The sequence below is a fragment of the Myripristis murdjan genome, chromosome 17 (genome assembly GCF_902150065.1).
Source record: "Myripristis murdjan chromosome 17, fMyrMur1.1, whole genome shotgun sequence".
Taxonomy (NCBI): Eukaryota; Metazoa; Chordata; class Actinopteri; order Holocentriformes; family Holocentridae; genus Myripristis; species Myripristis murdjan.
In genome coordinates, this window is record NC_043996.1 from 6732825 (window position 1) to 6752872 (window position 20048).

The 20048-nt window shown below is 45.1% G+C and overlaps 1 protein-coding gene across 1 annotated transcript in view; it reads left to right on the plus strand.

Moving 5' to 3' along the window:
• The first annotated feature begins 2765 nt into the window (after positions 1–2765).
• The window catches only part of cdh24b (cadherin 24, type 2b), a 94222-nt gene continuing 76939 nt past the window's right edge, over positions 2766–20048 (plus strand). Inside the window, exon 1 of the mRNA XM_030074988.1 lies at positions 2766–2987. Coding sequence (XP_029930848.1) covers positions 2790–2987 — 198 coding nt within the window. The 5' untranslated portion in view covers positions 2766–2789. The remainder of the gene's footprint in view (positions 2988–20048) is intronic.

Genomic DNA, 20048 nt, shown 5'->3' on the forward strand with positions numbered 1-20048 from the left:
TGTTTGTTTAGACAGGCCGAGCGAGCTGGAGGAAGCTGAGGACAGTAAGGAGAAGGCGGGAGAGGGAACGGGCGAGGGAGTATTCCGGGAGGAGTTTTCCAGCTTCAGTCATGCCCCAGTGAATGTGCTGACAGAGTCTGTCTGCACCACAAGAGTGCAAGTGTCATACACCCAGACACACCGCAGCACGCTGCACAGGACAAGGCAGAAGTAGGCCCTGCTTAACCCGTAACACTGCAGAAAGTTTCTCCCAATCTAAACATTCACTATAACACCGTGTTACTGAGCTGCCAGCTTTAGTGTGCTGGAAAATCTGCTGAATTATATGCATGAAGGCTGGTCTTTTTCTGCACAATTATAATACACTGTGTTGTGAGCGTGCGTGTCTCTCTCTCTCTCTCTCTCTCTCTCTGTGTGTGTGTGTGTTACTGCCAGGCATATAGTTGCATTGTTGAGTCGTCAGACATGCAACTGTTTAGCCTGCTGCCGCTAAAATATTATCTGTTCAAGTGTGCCTATTCTTATCTTAAAACAAGCACACTGATTGATATCTGACATTTTGATTTGGCGTAGGATTTCCGTCGGAGGCTTGACAGCATGAGAGACACGCTGAGGGTGTGAGTCAGACGCATGACTTGAGAAACCTTTCAGATCGCTCAAGGCACTCAGCACAACAAAGTGGATCTCCATCTCGAGCTGAGATCTGTATTGACATTCTAATTGACTGATCAAAGCACAATATTAATCCAGCTAATTAATCACACATCAAAGTGATTTGAAAATAGTTTTTTATCATAGCGAGATTGCCTCTGCATTGCAGCGAGAAATCCTTGACAGTGTCCTAATCATTCTCATTAATAAAGGCTCAGAGCATTTTTTAATACCGTTATCCAATCTTTTCCCATGTAGAACAGTGTTATCATAACTTTGTGTATGTATATCTAATAGATGCGAGGAAAAACACTGGGGTCATTATGAAGGTGTAAATGGATGTGTGTTCAGGGCCTTAAAAGGCCCTCTGTGCTTGTGCAAACGTGATTACTGTTCTGGTGAAGGTTCTGTCCTGCCTGCTCATCTGTGAGTTCTCCTACCTGTCTGTGCTGCTCCACTTTTAATTAACGCAGTGCAATGATTAAAGTTTTAACTTAATTATCTTTATCTTTTCTCTCAGGGTGTTCAACCCTCCGTGGGAAACTGAATGAGACACTTCGCGGGAGGAGGGGGAAAAAAAGCGGCAGCGAGAGCGAGCCTGGCGAGATAGAGGCAGATATTAGACGCTGTGGAAAAAAAGAGAAGGAGTGACTGACACCTGCCCTCCAGCTCCGTGTGAAGGGCACAGAATGGGAGAGTGAGAGGAGAGGCACAACGAAAGAAAAACAGAAGAGAGAATGAAGACAACCGGAAAACAGGCCCTGCCTCACAGCAAACCTCGCTCAAATTAGGACATCTCGCCACAAGACAAGATGATTACTAGAAATCTGCTCCTATTGGTTTCCCTGTGTCTGTGGGAGGGGCTCACAGGAGGAGCCTCCGCCAGTAAGGTTGTGCGAAGGAGAGGAGTGGGCGGACAGCACACGATGAAGCTAGGGGAGAGCAGGGCTGCAGACCAATGGGATGCCAGCGTGGATGCCAATGCGATGCCCGTTGTGACTCTCAGAAACCTGATTAGTCATGACCAGGAGGGCGACAGCGGATCTTTTTCTCACTCCAAAATATTGCAGAATCATCCTGCTCCGTCGATGGCTAACAAGGACCGGCTGGGTTTGAAACCTAAGCGTGAGGTTGATTCCATAGGTAAACAAGACGTGACTCAGCACGTTTTAGCCAGTAACAAGGAGCTAACCCAGGACGCCAAGAGAGCAAAGAACACTACCAAGAATGTCGAGGGCATTACCAAAACAGGGAGGTCAGAAAAAACATTCTCAATCCACCATAAACCCGATCTACACTCCAATAAAACCAGATTTAAATCGATTCCTAGATCAAGGAGACCTGATTTGAGCGTTCACACTACAGGTGTACCGGGGAAAGGTGTCACCATGGACAACCGAAAGTTGAACCTCACTGGCAGTTATGGGGTCTTGAAACTGCTGTCAAAAGAGAACCTAGTCAGGATTGTCAACTCCCAAATGCAGACCTTTCAGAGCAAGGGCAGTCGGAGCAGGAAGAGAGATCTGATTGACGTTAATCACGGCCAGTTAGAGGCTCTGAAGGTGCAGAGACAAGATATAGCTGTCACTCAGACTCACGCCGGATTGGATAATCAGACCGCCTTTCCTTACGTGAGCCCAGTTACGACTCCAGATCTTAATCCAAATCAGAGCGTGCACACTCGTGCTAATCCTTGGGGCGAAGTCACCTCAGCTTCTAGTAAAGGACAAGACAACCTGGAGATGCAGGGTTTAGATAACAGTGACGGCAAGAGCAAACACTTTTTCCACGCGCTGTCGACGCCTCAGAACGAGGTCAGCCTCAGCACCGAGAGAGAACTGATGATTAGTCAAACAGAGCCTCCATTTACATCAACAAAACATCTCCCACTGCATGTTCCTTCTCAAACAAATGATTCACCTCCGTCTGTGCTGACACTGCAACCCCTGGGAGTACGACCGGGGAACAGAGCCGCGGATTCCCATAGAGACCCATTAAAGGAGTCGGTTCACAATCCTCAAACAGAGCTCAGCACAGCTCAGTACCCTGCGGACGACGACGCCAAACGATTCAACAGCAGTCATGTCTTGAGGCTCCACCCGGAACCCGAATGGGGCCAAGATGCAAAAGACGGCGGCATGCTGGCGGACGAACCCCAGCCAGGAAACGGCAAGGGCCTCGTGTTTGAAGAAGCCGAGTCAGAGGAGGAGGAGGAGGAGGTGCGCGATCACACGGAGGGGAAGGGGTCTCGCTCGCGAAGCAGAAGGAGCTGGATCTGGAACCAGTTCTTCGTGATTGAAGAATACGCCGGGCCTGAACCTGTGCTCATCGGACGGGTAAGGGAAAAAAAACCAAAACCCTACATTTATCATTCATGTGGGCTGTGAACTGTTATATGAATGTTTTATGAATATTTAAGACTCTGTTACAAGGCTCTTACATGACTTCCTTAACCTCTGGTCCCTCATCAGCTACATGCCCTGCAACTCCGGTGGTTTGCATAATCTAACCTCTTGGTCCAGCTGCGAGCTTTATTTTGCATTGTCATACACTTTCAATTGGAATTGATTTACATTGGTCCAGGGTGCCGTGGTGCCTTCCAGTTTCCCATAAAAAAAAGCTCGATGAATCAATGGTGTACTGAGGCGCAACAAAGGCCGCGGATCCCATCCGCCCAAGGGGCTAGTCAGGAGCACTACCAATCTACGCCCGCCAATGGGAATTGACATCTCTGGGAGAATTAATGGCTTTACTTTTTCATTCCACCATTGATCCCAACCTCAGGCCAGAAAGGGAGAGTAGTCCAAGTGTTCCCTCATTTCACTGCGGGTCAGACCTGTCACTTCTTCTCCCTCATGGCGAGAGGTCTGCAAGGTCCCGCTAATGCTATTTCAGTCGGACTGATTTACACCTGCTCTGACAGGATTTATCACCACACCCCCCCCCCCCCCTCCCGCACAACCCACAGAGGGCTGTAGTCCTGTTGCTCTGCCACTGTAATTCATTATAATCATCTAGTAGGCATGTCTCACCCCCGGTAACCACCTCCCGCCCTCCTCCTTTCACCGAGCGAGCAGATGAGCGTGGAGGAGGTCACGTCGACTGGACAGAAGGTGTCTCGGAGCCGCACACTGTAATGGCTGCACTCTTAGTCCCCAGCATGCGCCAGCGCTCTCGGTACCCAGCTGTGGTAGATGGGCTAATTTATAAGCCTGTGTGGCCAGTTTGCTGAGCAAATGAATAGTAATGATCCTTGTGTGACTGCTGCAGGCTGTTGGACGCTAACAGAGATAGAAGGTGGTGTGTGTGTGTGTGTGTGTGTGTGTGTGTGCGTGCACGTGGGGTTGGGGTGGGAGCGAAGAGTCCCAACTCGGTGGGAGGTGTCTCACACTCTGCAGACAAAGCCTAAAATTGCCTCGTGTTTTTTTTTTTTTTTTTTTTTTTTTTTTAATTTTAATGTCCAGCTGTACACAGACAGAAAGGAGACGGCTGCCCACGTGCACAGAATAGCCTCCCTGAGCTTGCCGCTGATTAGCCAACATTTAATTTGGCTCTTTTTTTCCTATGCACTATGATGGATGGTGAAGTGGACCAAACACTACAAATTACCGAGTGGCCATGGAGAAGATGCAAGAGCTCGCGGTCCAGCTTACAGATGGCACCACGTGTAAAGCCATTAGTGCCAATCTGCTGTGTCAAGCAGGTATTTATGCCAGCACATTGTATGGCACTCAAGAAGGGAACGGCGCCAGGCCACACACACACACACACACATGCCCATATGATAGTGCTGACACTTGGAGTTCACCCAGAAAACCATTGTGAGCGCGTGTGAGTGTGTGTGTGTGTGTATGTGTATGTGTGTGGCTAGAGATCCGTATGATTAGTACCCCACTGTGTTAGACAGTAACACTGTGCACACACACACACACACTCACACACACACACGAATAATGCTCTTATAAATCTTAATACTCTTATGAATTTTTAATCTCCTGCTCTGCTCCAGTGTAGGCTGGTGCTATAGGTAGAGGGATCAATGGGGACACGGTGCCTTGTTCCCCCCCCCCCATCATGGTCCTGATTGTGATTTAATGGAAAGCGCCGCGATGGAGAGCGTGGAGAAATAAACTGTACAGGCCCAGAGCGGTACCACCTGCCAGATCCGACATAGGCTCAATCAGCTGTGAACACTGTTGTTGCCTGTGACTCATACGATTCTCTCTTTCTGTGTACAAATGCACACGTGGGCAAAGGTACAGACACACACACACGCGTGCACATGCATTTTTAAGGTGCTACATGATCTTTCGCGTCGGGCTTTCTTTCAAAATCAAGCCTTTTAATGTAATTCGCGCCGTCGTTCATGTGATCTTGGACGGTTCGGTCTGGATAAATCTCCTCCACCGCCGCCGAGAGCCAAGACTCTAATCTGTGATGTCAATGAGAGGCTCTGCTGCAGAACTGATAATGAATCAGGGGCCAACTTTGTGGACACAGTGACAGCACCCAGTGTCATTTTCTGGCGATGGAACCACATTCTCTGAATCAAAACTGTGAGCGAGCGCTATCAAAACCGCAGCTCATTTGGGCGTTAAAGCTAAAAGAAAACTCGGTGAGTCACCGGCTGTCCATTAGCTGTTGTCGGAGCAGCCCTCCAAATGTCTTTATAGCGTCACGGATCTGAGTTTTTGTTTGCTCTGTTATCTTGTTTGGGAATGCTGTTCAGGTTTACAAGCGTCACCAAAAAGGGCAAGAAATGTTTTGAGCAGTGGTTTGTCAGACTCAGTTTTCTGCTCTTTGTCAACACTCTCTCTCTCTCTCTCTCTCTGTGTGTGTGTGTCTCTCTCTGTCTCTCTCTCTCTCTCTCACACACACCACACCATGTTACTATATTTTCTCATGCTAGAGTGTCTCTGCCCCATGATAATTGTGAATTTAATTGATGCTGTCACATGGTCTGTAATGGGGTTTCAAGTGATTGCAGAGGCAGTGTGAAAGAAACACATTTTTCTTGAGGAGAAAAGGCGTCTCAGCAGAGCTGGGATTAAAAAAAAAAAAAAAAAAAAAAAAAAAAAAAACAACCCTTTCTGATTAGCCCTCCCCCTTCCACCCCACCCTCCTCTTGAAATGCAAACTCCTCAACACCTCATGCGGGGAGAAAACGTGACATGTTCCCTTCCCCTTTCTGAGGAGATTCCGACGTCTCCATCCTGCCCTGGTTCACCTGTATAATAACTTAACTGGGTGAGCTACCTAGCTAGTTAGCGATTGTGCATATGTAATTCAAGAGTGCAACAGGAAATGGACCCGGGGTAAATTGCATCATAGCATATCATTAACAACTGCATCAGCATCCATAATTCATATGCGGTGAAATACGCCTGTATTACACAATTAACATTATTGCTTTTACTGCACATGGCATCCTCGCAGAGCTCAATGTGAATATAAAACCTGTAGACATAAATGCTAAACCTTAATTAAACAGTTTCAGCTTTTGACACACCAAACAGTATACCGTCCAATTCCCTAAGTAGCATATATTTAGCATTCCCATTATGCTAAATACTCATTAACATTTACGGCTGAAAATTGCTGTGCAAAATCATTTAAAAGATTCCTGCCGCCCAAAGGCATTTGCAGATGTATAAATAAGGCAGGTATTGACCACTCTGCTGGCAATAACTCCTGGTTGTGGGTGCAAATGTGTGTATATCTTGTGAACGTGCGAGTGTAGGAAATTGGCTGTGTGATGCAAGGGGGAGCAGGCAGCTGTCACGTGACGTTAAGTGCTTGTGTGTGAGTGTGTGTTTGTGTGTGTGTGTGTGTGTGTGTGTGTGTTTTCCTCTGATGCTCAGTCTGACAGAGCACATTCCTTCCTGGCTGGAGCCACGTACTTAACATTCACCACCTTGCTTGAAAGAGGTCGACATCGTTCCCATGAACCCGGCATATGGTTGGTGATTTAATGTAAGCAATTACAAAAAAGCATATGGCACTTATTTTGAAATGCGGCGCGGAAAGCGTTGACACACCTCGCTTGGCTTAATTTCACAAAAATCGAGTCAGTGGTATTTATATTGATGACAAAATGACTTGCTAAGCTACACTACTCACTCTGCAAAAAAAAAAAAAAAAAAAAATCCATCATAGCAAGTCGTCTCATATTCAGTTTTAAAAAATCTTGGTTTTAGAGGTAACTCCCTCACACACTCGATCATGCTTAGCTATAGGTGCACTTCATTTGGACGTGCTGCTTCTTGCATAACAGTGAGGGTGAAGTGTTTAAAAGGAGTGTGGTCGGATCTGTACTAGAATCTGGCTGTTGCACAAATTGTATAACTGCAGCTGTGAGAACAAACAATAAATTAAGCATAACTGGCTCTTCATAAAAATCAAACTTGCCCTTTAGCAAGCATCGCGATGGTAATCCACTGGCAGTCTCTCCGTGATTTAGCGAGAATACGTGCCGTCAGGGGAGGCTGGCAAAACTGACATGTGCCAGTTGAGTTATGGAGTTTATCAATCATCCAGGAATGGAGCAGAACTCAGCTGAGACCGGCCTGCATGTGCAATACAGCTCAAATTGTGCTCTAAGTTGACCGCGTGCGCAGGTGCTCACTTAGTTCACTTGGTTATCAGTTACTAATTTATGTCTCTGCTCATTTCCCTGACAGTATTTTAAATGAAGGCTGTGCCAATGTGTGCACCGCGGCGCCGTCGCCTGTCACACCGCCTCTACGTGCACTTTTCACGGCTGACACCAGAGTCACTAGTTGCTGCTGCCTGAGGGTGCCTTAAACAGCCTCTCTGTCCTAAACAGGCTGCGTTTTATTTTGCGTTTCAGTTTTATTTGATGCAAAAAAAAAAAAAAAAAAAAAAAAAGAGTTCCTGCACTGTCTGGAAAAGTATGAAAGAGTATGGAGTATGATTTTGATCATTTCCAGGTCTGGATAAGTATGCAAGAAAAGGAGAGATTTTGGGAAAATAATTGCGTTTCCACACTACTACTTGTGGTTTTCAAAAAAGCGTCATTCAGAAATTGCAGTAGTAAATGAATCACACAAGCAGCGTATTTTGATTTTGTTCACACTTAGAGCACATAGCTGAATCTGTTTTCCATTGTTTTCCAATCCACTGTCCATATTATGGCGTGCAAATATCACTTGCTTGCACCATCCTGTCCAAGGCTACAAGACGGAAAGAAAATGTTAACTTTACGGAGCTTACCCATCCAAAATTTTAAACCAGGGAAAAAAGAGCATGGTGCAAACTGTGTGTGAAATCACTGGACATCTCTAACACGGGCAAGGCAGCCGTGGTTAGTCACATGGAAGAGAAAAAAAAGCACAGTGATCTTGTGAAGGCATCGTCAGCACTCGATGTCTCATCAGTTTTTACTCAACCCATCAATGCGAGTGATGAAGCATCACGACTTACTTTAACCCATTCAGGGCCACGGGTGACTTCAAGTGCTCGCCCTCTGGTGATTACTTAATGACTTAAGTGGTGAGGTTGAATGAATTAACAGCTGGTTATAGCATAAATACAGAGCCTGACATTTGAAGTATTAACATGCATGATAAACATGCCGCTGTTGGTGTGAGATGTCACACACAGTCTGGAAAAAAATCAGCTGAGATGTCTGATGAAAGTCTGGAATTTTGACATGGAAAATATGTAGGAACCCCGCTTTGTGCCTCCCTCTGCATGTCCCGCAGATGCCAGCATCACAAATAGATGGGAATTAAAATACAAAATGTATGTTGTACATATACGTAGCTTAGTTTATTATGTTTTCTGTACCAGTCTGTCGCAAAATGAGTGTGTTTTACATGTCTTCATTTGCAGTGTGTCCAATTTGCCATTTCTCACTCAAACATTTTCAACCTGGGCTGCCAGGCGACTTCCATTTCAAAGCATCCCCCCCCAAAAAATTATTAAATAAACTACAATTCGCCAATTAACCCCGCACAGACGCAAATAACAAGTGGTGCTTCACATCGGTGACACTGTGTGTCCTTGTTCTTAAACAAGTGAATCAGTCCTGTCTGGGAGGAAGTCTAATCATGCTGAAACAAGGCAAAATCAGGCAGATCAGCCCACGAGGACGAAGAAAACGATGCTTGATTCAAGAAAACCAGCTGATTAGCATCGGAAACAAACGGAATTACCTTACCTTACTTTTTCCACTTGTTTTCCTGAAACAAGATTTAAAGACCGCATGTCAAACTAAATAACATGTTGAGACAGAGATTTTTCTTTTTTTTTTTTTGCAGTGCTGCCAGTAAGAGCAGCAGTATAGTTGGCATGCTCCCTCTACCACAAAGGAAACAGGGCATGGTAACCAGCTGGCTTCACAAGGTACTGAGAAAAACTGTCTGCAGCTAATATTGTGAACTTCAGCTCATACTTCAGCTCAGAGAAGTCTCAAATGGAAAGAGGAGATGCAAAGTAAGGCGCTCAAGCAGCCAACTGTAATTCATTTGAGATCCTGGCACTTTACTTGAATGTTTTCTTTTAGTGAGACTTTGTGCCTTCACTACATTTTCAGAAGGAAATAGTGTGCCTCACTACACCTGTCTGATGGCTGCTGGTTAATTTGCAAATTATGCTTTTAATGCAAATGTAAAACATAAATTATGATTGTTAGGCTAGAACTTAACCCGTGCATCAGAGACCATTTTTCATGCTTTTTCAATGCTTGAGTACCTTTTACAGCTAATACTTCTAAGGTATATCTTTACTTTAGTAATATTTAGAATACAGATGTTTTACTTTTACCTTATAATATCACTACTTCTACTGAGGGATTTGTGCACTGCACTGCCTAAACTGCACATCAAAAAGCAAAAACCTATCCATGCGTGACCCCATCTGCCTTGTACTCAGGCAGATCACCCTCTTCAGCAATGCCGAAAATAATAAAACATGCAACATGCGTAAAAGCTTGTCCTGCTCAATATAGTGAGAGAGAGAAGATGAATCCCAACACAATTTGTTGCTTTCTTTAGATGCACAGTACATTTGCACTGCCACACACGCCGCACAAAAACATACACTGATTTTTGTTGGTGTGGTAAATACATATTTGTATTTTTATCGCATATTTTGTGACATTTGTAAAAAAAAAAAAAAAAAAAGAAACACATTCGCTCTTTGAATGTCAGCGCACATAAACAAACTAGGAGATGCACGTGCACTCGCGATATCACACACACACACACACACCAAACAAAACATGTTGCAAGTGCTGCTTCAAAGTTGCAAACAGCGCCGCACACATAAAAGAAGCCATTATTAGGCAGAGAGGCTGAGAGAGGCGTGGGGATGGGGGGAGGGGAGGAAAAGAGAGGAGACAGACAGAGAGAAGAGAGAGAAGGGTTTGTGAGGGTGCCAATAGGGGGCCGACAGTAACAATACACACGCAGACACACACACCTTCTGACGGGGGAACTCATCAATAATAACAATAATAATATTAAAAAAAAGTCTCGTTGCAAACGGCTTTGTGGTTTCTTGCGCCTCCACTCTTACTCTCCCTGTAAAAATCATTTAGCCTCCGGGTCCGAGCACAGCAGGGGTGAGACAGCAATTAGAGAGTGACTACAGAGATGGAGGGTGGGGGGAGGAGGGAGGTAGAGATAACAGGACAGAGCGGAGGGAGATTACTGTACAGGGAGAAGGGATGATTTGGGAGAGCAGTGTCAGGGTGAAAAACAAACTGGTGAAGGAGTGTGCAGGGAGAAAGGGAGTGCAGAGGAATGAGAAAAAGCAGTGAGGGAGGTTAAAAAGAGAGGCGGTGTACAGTACAGCAAAGGCAGTATTAATAGGATGTGGATATGCAGAGTGGACAGGGTAGAAAAAAAAAACAAAAAAAAAACGAAGGGGAGGAAAGTGGGGAAAGGTTAATGGCTTACAACTGGCGGAGGGGAAGAACGTGTGAGGCAGTTCAGAGAAAGAGAGGAGGGGAAATAGTGAGAGATCACACACGTTTCTAAAGCTGACCTCACAGCCCATCAGCCCTGAAGCGAATTGAAGAAAGACGAACTAAGAAAGAAAGAGAGAGAGAGAGAGAGAGAGAGAGAGGGAGGAGAGAGAGAAGGGGTGATGAAAAGAGGCAGCCGGGAATCCGGAGCATCAAGGGAGGGGAGAGGGAGGCAGGGAGTACACGAAGGAAATAAAGAACAAGGAGGAGAAGAGTGTGGGAGAGCAAAGGAGTGAGAGAATGGTGAGAGCAGTTAAACACCATTTCACTGCAAACCCCCATGGAGCCCAACATTCAAATGTGACTCGCTGCTGAGTGGGTGCGGGATCACATAGAGAAAATAAGAGATCGAGGGAATGACTGAGGGAACAAGGCTACAAGGGAAGAGAGAGAGGGAGAAAGGGAGAAAGAGTCTATTAAAGATGGAATTCAAAAGGAACACAGTGTGCCTTTCTCTTCTTTACTTCCGATCTCCCTCCTCTCTTCATAGCTGATGTTTCATCTTGGGATAATGTCGAACAAATCAGCAAAGTGAGCATCTGAATTTAAAGCATCGCCTTCCCGGTTGTGAAAATGGCAGTGTTTTATCTCTGGAGGTATAAAGAACCTCTTAAAGATTTCTTCGAAGCCCGCTTCCCCATTTCCAACTAAATGTAGAGCAATAACCTTTTAGATACCCCCAGAAATAGGGGTTAGTATGTTGATAACCTGCACAGCCCTCGGTAATGTAATAACCTTAGATAAAGCTCATGTATCCAGCTGGACTTGTTTGTATCATCTCACCAAAGTTGACCCTTCAAGTTTAACCATGTCAAAAGACGAGCTATGGAATACAGTGCATTTAAGCGATATCACCGAGCCAGAGCACATGTGTGCATGTGTGGGGTAATATGATGTGGCAAATATGCAAAGTAGCAGCGGCTGAGTTCATGATTATGCATAGCCCAGTGTGAGCTCTGTGACCATGACCTTGAGCTAATATTTATGCATAGGGCTCCGAGCCGAAGCCCGGACCATTCGCTGTGCTTCCCCCTGTGGCCTCGAAGAAGCCCGTGACTCAGGGAGCAGGGGGCACGGCGAGAGAGGAGGGCATGGCAGAGGGGATCGTCTTCTAAAGCATCCCGAGTCTATAGGGACCATGGACTATAGAAGAGAAGTCACGTGACGTGGACAGAGAAGAAAGGAAAGAAGAAGGGAGGGTACAGAGGCCTTTCGGGTGAAGTAACGCACAGCCTGGTTGCCATAGCGGAGGTCATCAGCCCTTTAACTGTGTTTAAAAATTCATGAAGTGGCTCTCTCCACACAGTAGGCCTTTTTTTGAAGCGGCCAATTTGACATGAAATTGCAGGGTAAGCACAGGTGTTACTCATGACGTTAAATATGGCTCCATTCCATGTAGGTCTAACAGAGCCAGGGTCCTACTGTTGCACTTTGCAGAATTGGGGCTGTGGGTTGCCAGGTTGTGGTGACAGATTGGTTGCAGTTGTACGTGGTGTGTGGATTGTGTGTGCAGATTGTGTTTCATAGACAAGCTGGCAGATTTGGTAATGTCAGACAAATATACAAACTTATGGTTCCATGTTTGAGGGCCATGGAAATGTGGGGTTCCCGGGAGATACAACAAAACAAGAATGCACCGGGAGATGGCTCTAAAACATAGGAGGGAGGTGTTTACCCTGCTATTTCACGTCAAAATGGCTGCTGTGCAAAGTCTATTGAAAAAACTTGGTGGCTAAATTCTGTGCTGTTTGACTGGGAACTGATCATTTTCCATTGATGCATTTGACAAGATAGTGTGATAGTGTTTAGTTACTGCAAGCTTGTTAGCAAACCGTCACTGGGATGTCGCCAAATCTGGCGTGCAAACATACGTGTTCAAGTGTCAAGTAGGTTGTATGCTTTGCTAAATTAGCCTTAGCCTATCAGGCCATTCACTTGTACTTACAGGGCGGTGTTGAATTCTGTTTTCTCTGAGTAACAGGGTAGTTTCACTGGTAGGCATGATACCTTGAAGCAAAAGGATGATGCTTGTACGTGGCTAACCGAGGCTAGAAGCATGGGAGAGAATGAGCACAAATCGTTACAGTGTTGGTCGGAGGCTGAACATGAATCTCATGTTTTGTTGATGACTGTTGATTTTACTGTGGTGACAGAGTGCTGAGTGAAGTGCAGTCACTGGCGGGAGATGCAGATGTTTCTGGAGTTGCAGTCCTGCTGAGTTGTTGCTTGTACTTGCAGCTTGCCAAATAATAATGTGTCTGTGAGATACAAAGAAATAAAGAGAGCTGATCATTATTCCAAAATAAGCCATGACCAGACGAATCATGACCCTGGTGCAAAGTGGAGCATTTTGCACTGATGACCTAGTGCACATAAAGGTTACACAGTTCATCTGCTCCCACACCACAACAATCTCACTGGTGTGGTATCCAAGTGCAATGAGGATGGCAACCGCCCTTTACATATGTGTGCTTTTCCTCTTTCATTCAGTATTTATCCCGTTATTTTAAACACTGGGAAGGATTACACCCCGCTGGTCGTATAAGTATCATACAAACACTTCGCACACCCTCGGGAACCAATTACAAATCACTGTATTCTTTATTATTTCCCGCGTATTGCTGTCATTTCAGCTGCTGCTGCCCAGCACCCCCATAGCCAAGGCTCTGCTGAATACCTCAGAGGTTATTCTGTCCACAGCCCATTCTTGTGGTGTTTGCTCTACTCATGTATGGGCTTAGAGTCCTCACCACAGCTTTCTTTCTTATTCTGTGTTTACTGTTAAAGACCCATTCGAGCTTGTAAATCTGATTTCTCCTGACTGAAATTTAGGTCTTCTTTGTGCAGAGTGCAATTAGAAATGAAGGTGATGGTGCCAGTCTTGGCTGCATGGAGGTTTGTGATGCAACTGCAAGCATCCGTGGAGGAGGACACACAAAAAATGAAGCTAAGAGGGGCGATCACAGCAGCTGGGTCCCAATTCAGAGGACCCCCGCCCCTTGCAGGTTGTATTTCAAGACCACATATATCATAGTTGCTTGTTAAGGCTCTCCCAATCCAAAGTGTCCTCCAAATGTAGCCAAGATAGCCTTCTTTTGGCATAGTTTGGAAGACACAACCGATATATCCTCTATATTCTAAAATCCATTTTACGCAGTCTTGGAAAGATTTTGAAAGCTACAGTGGCGGTAAGTGTTGAAAAGCAAAGTGTAGACTGCACGTACAAATACAAGTGCGGGTTGTGGCTCACCGTTAACCATTTTCTCTTACGTGACCTCGGTCTTCTCGCTAAATCCTTTGGTACATTAAATGTTCTTTGAGTGTGCAACATTATTCTTTGATATTCAATGTCATGTTCCTGAATTTTCTCCAGTAATTAAAAAACTACATAGATGATTGAATGATTTGAAACTGTGGTTACATCCACTTTTCAGTGTACCTGCCGCAAAGGGCTTAGTATTGAATTGAATCCACTGCTGTGGTAAGGACTTAACCTTGATTCATGGCACGGCACTCTACCAGGTGAGCCATCAGGGTTTCCATGAGGCTATGGGGAACCGTCAATGATGCAAGGGGGAACCCTCAGTAGATCGTCCCATTTAGTGCCTGTTAAGATGAACATTCAGTAATTCAAAGACCGCAGAGACACAGCCAGTGAGAGGCCAGGGTAGAATGGATTGTGGGAGTGATAGGTGGCACGAAAAGGGAGTCATAAGTGAAGGAGGAGGATGCGATGAGATGAGATGAGATGAGGAAGGAAGGAAGGAAGGAAGGAAGCAAAGCAGAGGGTCTTCTTTGCAGTTCCTTGACACACGCTGACATGTGTTAATTTTCAGTGCATGCTGAGCTGTGTGTCTACCCAAACCCACACATGCTGGGAGATAATTGAATTGCATTCCCGTATTCTTTTTTTTTTTTTTTTTTTTTTGTCATTTCTCCTTTATTAGACAGTGACATTTGAGAGAGAAAGATGAAAAACAGGCCAGAGAGAGGGGATGACATGCAGCAAAGGGCCTGGGTTGGAATCGAACCCCAACATTTATGTACAAACATTTAACAGTGTGCGTTTCCGTACATGTTGGCAACTGCGCCCGTGGGAAGGGAGATAACCACTCTTTTCTCATGACTTTTAAGTACAGAGGCACTCTAGGAACCTCAGCCAAAGTATATTGCCCAGTAAGTATATTGGCTGTAACATTACTAGTGGATGTATAAGAAGAAAGTGCCGAAAATTTGATTGAGAAGGCATGAAGTATTTTTTCAGAAAAACAATGTTTGTCACAGCTTTAGGTTAAATCTCTTCACACATTAGTTTCATTGAAGATACATGGTGTGTATGCACAGCTACAGTATGGCTTGTTTCCGCAGAACTATTATATTTTTTCAAGTACGTGTGATGCATAGAACTGTTCTGGTGTGATGGAAATGTATAAATGGAGTACTGTCTCTCTAATTTACACAGTGATTTCTTGTCCTGTGCAAACTAGTCAGAAACCCATCCTTAGATAAAGATTTACAGTCTTCTGCATATGAAACCAACCCTGTCTGAATAGGACTTGAAACAAACATTCATGCAATTATATTCGTCTGCTAGCTCTGGTTTTCTAAAAAAAAAAAAAAAATTCTGTCTTCAGTTGATGCCAGCTGTGTGCACCTGCATGCATTTTACATCACACATCATTTTGTTCATATCTTAGTCCCAGACAACCTGCACATTTCGTGTCAGATCTCATAAATCAATTGCTCCCCTTCCAAAAACATCCCCCAAACTAATAACTCAACTAATGAGATGAGGCAATAAGCAACATTCTAACCATGCTTGAAATTCCCTTTAATTATTGCACAGTCTTTCTCTTTTACACACACACACACGCACACACACGCATGCATGCACGCATTTTGTTCCCAGTGGTAAAAGGCATTCCTCTTGGCACCAACACACAGTGGCATATATGTGGGCGATTTGCCCTTTAAATGTACAGCAGTGAGTTAAGCCTCCAGTGGCCTTTTCCAAGCTCGTCTCCCTCGGCTAAAAATATGATGTGAAGTATACACCATCAGAGTGGGGCACAGGGGCAATAAAACACAAACAATCGCCCAGTGAGCCACCACGCAGTCTCATACATCAGCTGATTATGATAATCAAAAGCGGGATTTGCATACTCCGAGGCTAAAAGCGCAGTTTTGTCCTGAATAATGTAGTGCGGAGGACGGGAACAGTGGCGAGATGTATTGAACAGCTTATGGTGCTAAAGGAAAAGTCTAATAATGATGAATAATGAATGTTCTATTAGGAAGTGTGTGTGTGTGTGTGTGTGTGTGTGAGACAGCGAGGGTTTCTGGGGTCTGTGTGTGCATGTGTGTGTTTGCCTGTGTGTGGGAGGGAGGGGTGGTTGGAGGGAGGCCACACGCTGTGCCCTCGAGAGACAGACCAAATTAGATCAAACAAGAACAGGGCAACATGTCCACACCACAACCAAATTAAAGAGGCAATCGACACTAACCGAACTTCAATGCGGAATCAATGTCGGATCAATGCTAAACAATTAACTCCTGCACCTCGCGACATATTTAAACCAGGCCTCGTTATTAAGAGCGAGTGACAGACAGTGAGAAGCTGTTTTTCAATAACACCTGACATTTCCCTGCGAGCGGAGAACAAAAGGGCTTTTTCCCCCCCTCAAATTCAATGTGTGATTGAAAGTTCAGACAGAATTTAAACCTTGTCACAGTACAAAGGTCTGCCTTCTGAAGTTGAAAGCACTCCTCAGAGGCTGGCTGGTTTCTGTTTCCGTGGGTTTTTCTGTGCGCGAGTGCATCTGCATAATTTGTAGGTGTGTGTGGACGTGTATGTGTGTCTGCATTGATTAGAGAAGAAAGCGGTGTATTCGCTCGAGAGCCGGAGTATTTACATGCCTGTGGAAGCATGTGTGTACGAAACCTGGGTCAGATAGCATTAGAAAATACACGGTTTACTTACAGTGTACTATAAATACTTATTTGCGGTTATGTGAGTGCAATTCCACACAGGACGTTACTATTATTGCTGCCAAGAGGAAATCATGAGGAAAAATTACACAGACTGACAGAATCTGAATAATCCTGATGCAGCAAGCACCTCCTATCTGATACTACATGTACTACACCTCCAAAAAAAATACAACATGTGAATTATTTTTTACATTTTACTTCACTTAAGTATGTTGTGCATGCTCAGTGTTTATGAGAGAACAAAAATGAAAAGTATGAGCATATCAATCTGTGGGGTGGACTTGTGGAACAGTTAATTGGGAGTATGTGTAGGATGTAAACATTAAAAAAAAATTGTAGAAATTGCATATTATACGGGATTTGTTTAGTATATATATTGTATATTTATATGTATTTACATTTACAGTTGTATTGAATTATATAGAATACAGTTACATCAGTTATGATGAATAGTTAAAAAGGGGTAGGCATAAAAAAGTGTATACTTCTTCCTACTCCTTTTTCAAACAGGATACACTCTTTTTGTTGTCTTTTTTTATCTTTTGTATTTATATATGGAAAACGAACAAATATATATATTATATCTTTTTGTTGTATACTTGAAAATAAAATCTTTCATTCATTCATTCATTCATTCATTCAGAGTGAGGCAGATTTGAGAGCGGACACATGCATGTGCACACTGTATGTGCATATTTGTGTGTGTGTGTGTGTGTATGTAGGTGTGTGTAACTCGCTCCCTTGGGGGCCAGATGGGGATCCAGCGCTTTCCAGATGGGAGAGCGAGGGAAGACATCTGATGATGGCAGCCCCGATCACAGCCGGCCCATGGAGTTGTTGACTTTAATTATTAGTCGCTGTGTAGATGTTGGCCTCGGCTCCGCGTTGTGCTCTATTACTGCTCCACACTCCCAGCCTGCTCTCAGCTGTTTCTTCTCTCTCCAGCTAAGGCGCAGGAGGCACTCGTACAGGCCATCACGGGCACACACACACACACACACACACCCACACACATGAACACACACACACACAGTCTTAGTCACACCTTGGCTCCTTGTCCTGCCTGAGCAATGGGTGTTCCAAGTGGAGGTTCAGCCAGGGCAGTGAGAGACCTGAAGTCATTAGACTCTGTCTTTAAAATGACTCTAGCCAACCGTGACGCGCGCACACACACACACACACACACACACACAGTAAGAATGCTGTGAAAATAGTCACATATAGAATACCACATACACCTCAAACACGTACACACTCAAATACACACAGGTGCCAATGCTGACACACACACACACACACACACACACACACAGACAGACAAGGTTATTGCTAAAAGAGTGTAGCAAAAGCACGTACCCTTCATGCACACATACAGACACACTGAAATGCTCACACACGCTCAGAAATACACAACAGTGAGGCGCAGCACACACACCGCAAACACACAAACAAAGCCTCACTCACACACCCACCGGCAGACCTAGCGATATCTCAGTGGTTGGCTAAGCCGGCCACTAGGCATGGTTTCATTTCAAACAGGCTCTCTGAACTCATGGGCCCTGTCCCAAATTAATTTTGTTGCCGTATCCCCCGCTGATCAGACTGTTTCTTCAGACGCTGCTGTGAATTGGTGGGCCTGCTCCAAATCGATTGGCTGACCCTCTCCCCTCTGCCCTCCTTGACTCCACTCCGACTGATATGAAAGCGCTGGCTCGGGCCCAGCCCCCAGGCAATACCTCCGTCCCAGCCCTGTAGTGGAATTTGATTGGCTGGTGGGGCGGCTCGGCTCGCAGCGGTCCTATAGCCTCCGATTCGTTTGAAGTCGCCACACAGGCGGTGAACAGCTTCCTCTCCACTTCAGGCTTGTGGGGGGGGGAGATCGAGGGATATCCTCACACCTGCCTGCGTGCCTTTGAACACTCTCCCCGGTGTATTGCTGGAGCTGAACTGCGCTTTGCCAATCATGGGGCCCAGTGGTGCTCGGCACCGCCACCGCACGCCATTGATATTTTACGTGAGGTGACAACCGATTTTCCACACGTTGTAATTCTCCCCGCGACTGTAACCTCCCCTCCATTTCAGCCTCGCGCAAACATATATAGCACATGCGCGCACAAACACACGTTCAATTTGTATGGGGAAACATCCACATTCATTAAGCTAATGCACAGCTGTGGAAAAAAAAAAAAAAACAAACACATTTTGCTGTTTTTTATGATTTATTGTGCGGCAGAAATGTGAAATTGAGTAGACGGGGGTATAAGTTATTTAAGTGATTTAGAGGTTGGCACAGAATGCCTTTTCCCTCGCTTTGTGATTTATGGTTATTGCAAAAATGTGAAATTGAGTATATGAGTATAAGCATATTACCTTATGATAATATAAGTAATTGAAGAGATTTAGGAGTCTGGGGAGACTGAGTGTTGCATACACAACGGGCGCCGGGGAAAATGGAAATGGCAGCTTATCAGACTGAAATCACTCTCTCTGCGGAGGTGACACATCGGTAAATTTGGCTTTTGTGGCCAGTGGCTTCATATTGTTTGGCTCTTGATATATTTGATGTTATATCAGAAGGATATGAAATGGAGGAGTTATGAGATGTCATATTATTCACGTTAAGCCGGCGTGAAATATGGTGATGGCCAATTGTGTCATGATGTGGTTAGGGTATATTTCTGCAGTGACAGACGTTGTAAACCTGTGCCACATCTGCAGCTATGAAATATCCATAGAGGTAATAGCTGATGAATTAAAGTTGGTCTTGATTGTTACACTTTCCAATCAATCTTTACGGTCCGTTGCTGAGCGACAGATAAGGGTGAGAGGTCAGCTTTAAATGGATTTGGTTTCTTTAGGCTGGGCTCTCCTGCTCCAGAGTGGCTCTGAGCGGTGCTTTCATCAGAGCTGCCACCGCTCACTGTGGTAATGATGGCCGGGGCTTCATTAAGAAGCTCGTTAAGTCCCCTCGTTAAGCCGCAGGACCGTTAAGACTTTGATTGTTAATGGCTCTTCGTTAAGACGAGTGAGGAGCCGGGCTCCCTCGGCGGCCCTGACCGGCCGGGTGTTTTGACCAATTGGTCCCAGCCGGTCTCTATTTAAGATGGAAGATGAGCGCACGCCTCAAGTCAGTAGGAGTCGCGAAAATGTTCGCTCAGACATTTCCCCAGTAATTGAACTTGCGAGCGCGTGAGCCCGGGCTGCCACCGTGAAGTCATTTGGAATATTACTAAAACCTGTGACCCTGTTCCAGTGTTGTGGCAAATGAGTTTTTTGGCTAAAGACCTCAATTACAGTTTGGACTAGTTTTGCACTGTATTATCTGCAAATTCAGCGCATACGCGAGTTGGAGAAAGTGGAGGCATACATTAACACCTGATCACTTCCAACAACTCCGCAGCCCGCTTTTAGAGGC